The following is a 2,247-nucleotide window of genomic DNA, read 5'->3' as shown; positions in this document are numbered from 1 at the left end:
GGTACTGCAAGCTGGGAGGATGGAAGGAGCCAGGACCCGTGGAGGACGTGCTGGGGGAGGACAGGGCTCTGAAGATCTGGACTGACTGGGGCTCTGGGAGGGTGGAGCTTGACCTTTGGGGAAAGAACGGAAAGTTGAACTTAGGGGGTCAAATCAGAGGGGGGCGGCCGCTGAGCTCTCTTCCTCTCAGGACTCTGGCCCCCGACTTCTCACGTGTTTTAGTCAAGGCCCATTTCATGGTAAGGAAAGGCCCGCCCTTCTGTTTTCTGTGTTCGCTTCCACTTTGGAGCTGACGTGGTGGGTCCCACCCATCCTTTCAGGTCAGGCCACACAGGGGGGTGGCCAGTCAGAGCTGTGTGCCCTGGGATGAGGTGCCCTCGCCAGGTCTGCCCACTCTGCTTGCTGGTGAGAGTGTCAGATGGTACAACGTGTCTGTCTAGACAGCAGGAGCAGGGGGAGGGGCGGGTTTCTTCTGAAAACCAGGGACCCAGTGGCAATACGGATCTCCCCGGGATGGGGCCTCACTCCTCGAAATGCGTGTCAGTGTGAGCGGCCACGCTGCTTCTGCACCTGCTGCTGAGCTATCTCTAGGCATGGATTTCCCAGATGTGGCCGGGGCCACCTGCGTCCGCGTCCTGCAGAGACCTCTGGCCTAGAATCACTAAGGATGGGATCTGGAAATTGACATCAGCAAGGAGGGTCCACCCCAATGCTGCTTAGGTGAAAAGTTTGAAAACCCTTGTTTTAACTCTTCTGAGGTACTTGCCAGTGGCAGGTACCCCTTCCCTTGCTTGGCAAGCTGACTCACCCCTCCCCGGATTCACAGCAGGCCTGAAATGGCCCGTCGTCTTTCCCAGCACGAGGAGGAGTGCTGTTGCTCGTTCCCTTTCAGAAACAAACACTCAGGAGCTGCAGGTTGCTTGGGATGGATTTCAAGAGGATGCTGAATCTGTAGAGGCAGGACCGGGCCCGGGCAACTGGAATGGGCCATTACTGTAGAAAATTGTTTCGGGATTGTCCAGCCACCTGGCCTGAGGCTGGCCATCAGCAGCTGTCAGAGGCCATCTGGGTGTGGCCCTGAAGGACTCAGCCAGGGCTGGAATCCCAGTCTGCGCTGACAGTCCTGCTGATGCCGAACAACTCCTGAGCCTTCCTGCCCTTCCTCCCAACAGGTGTGCGTCTTGACCGAGTGCGTGGAGGCCGCCAGAAATACAAGCGACGGCTGGACGCGGAGAACAGCCCGTACCTGAGCTTACAGATTTCCCCACCTGCTAAAAAGCCATGTGAGTGCCAGGGCAGCTCATGCCCCTTCTGCCGGCATCTGTACTGGCACATCTGACATCCCTTGGGGACATGCCATCTTCCCAGTGCTGGGTTATGGGACACCGTGGATTGGGGGGAGGAGGCATCAGTGCCTGGCAGTGGTGCCAGGTGCTTCAGAATGAGACTGTATTCAGAAGGCCTTTCCCCATGGGGTGCCCCAGAATGTGGCTCCAAATGCAGCGTGGTCCTGAGAGGCCTGGGCTCCAGCATCCAGAACATGCCCCTCTAGCCGCCCACACACAGCGGGCTCTTCTTGGGAGAATTCACCAGGCAACTTCCCTTGGAGGCTCTTTCTCAGCAGCCTGAGTCGCCACGGCCAGCAGCCCTGTGGAGTCAGGAAGGGAGGGACGATTACAGCCATGTTTGACCTTCCCAGGCTCCTCATACCTGACTTGCCTTCCCGACCCCTCCCGGCCTCCACCCCGGCCCCGTTCCTCGCTCCAGCCATTTACTTTCCTCCTTTGGTCTCTGCAGTGACCAAGATCGTCTCCTACCTGCTGGTGGCGGAGCCAAACAAGCTCTATGCCAGGCCTCCCCCCGGCATGCCTGAGGGCGACATCAAGGCCCTGACCACTCTCTGTGACCTGGCCGACCAAGAGCTCGTGGTCATCATCGGCTGGGCCAAGCACATCCCAGGTGAGTCACATAGGGCCAGGGAGAGAGTGCGCGCAGGGGCCCACGGCCGGCCGCGGTTCTGATGCCTGGGAGCCGGGCCTCAGGAGTCCCGTGACACCTTGGCAAACCTGTTTGCCTCTGGTTTCTTTGTCTCTCCCTGTGGGAGTGGAGGTGCGCATGTGTTTGGAAGGTCCCGTCATGTCCCTAAACTTCTGGGGGCTCCTCAGAACTGGTTATCATTCTAAAGGGGTTATGATTGCATCTACAAAGGGTGATATTCAAAGGGCAAGTTCTTTGAATCCTCGTAGA

At 58.5% G+C, this 2,247-nt stretch overlaps 1 protein-coding gene across 1 annotated transcript; it reads left to right on the top strand.

Moving 5' to 3' along the window:
• Positions 1-1,172: 1,172 nt before the first annotated feature.
• LOC102244855 (steroid hormone receptor ERR2-like) lies at positions 1,173-1,985 on the top strand (the record flags this gene model as incomplete). Its single annotated transcript, XM_005853048.2, has 2 exons — positions 1,173-1,283; positions 1,798-1,985. Coding segments are annotated over 2 exons (299 nt in total), but the record flags the coding sequence as incomplete, so codon positions are not given.
• Positions 1,986-2,247: the final 262 nt, after the last annotated feature.

The sequence above is a fragment of the Myotis brandtii genome, unplaced genomic scaffold, assembly GCF_000412655.1.
Source record: "Myotis brandtii unplaced genomic scaffold, ASM41265v1 C42753282, whole genome shotgun sequence".
In the NCBI taxonomy this organism is placed as follows: domain Eukaryota; kingdom Metazoa; phylum Chordata; class Mammalia; order Chiroptera; family Vespertilionidae; genus Myotis; species Myotis brandtii.
This window is presented reverse-complemented; position numbering and strand designations above follow the sequence as displayed.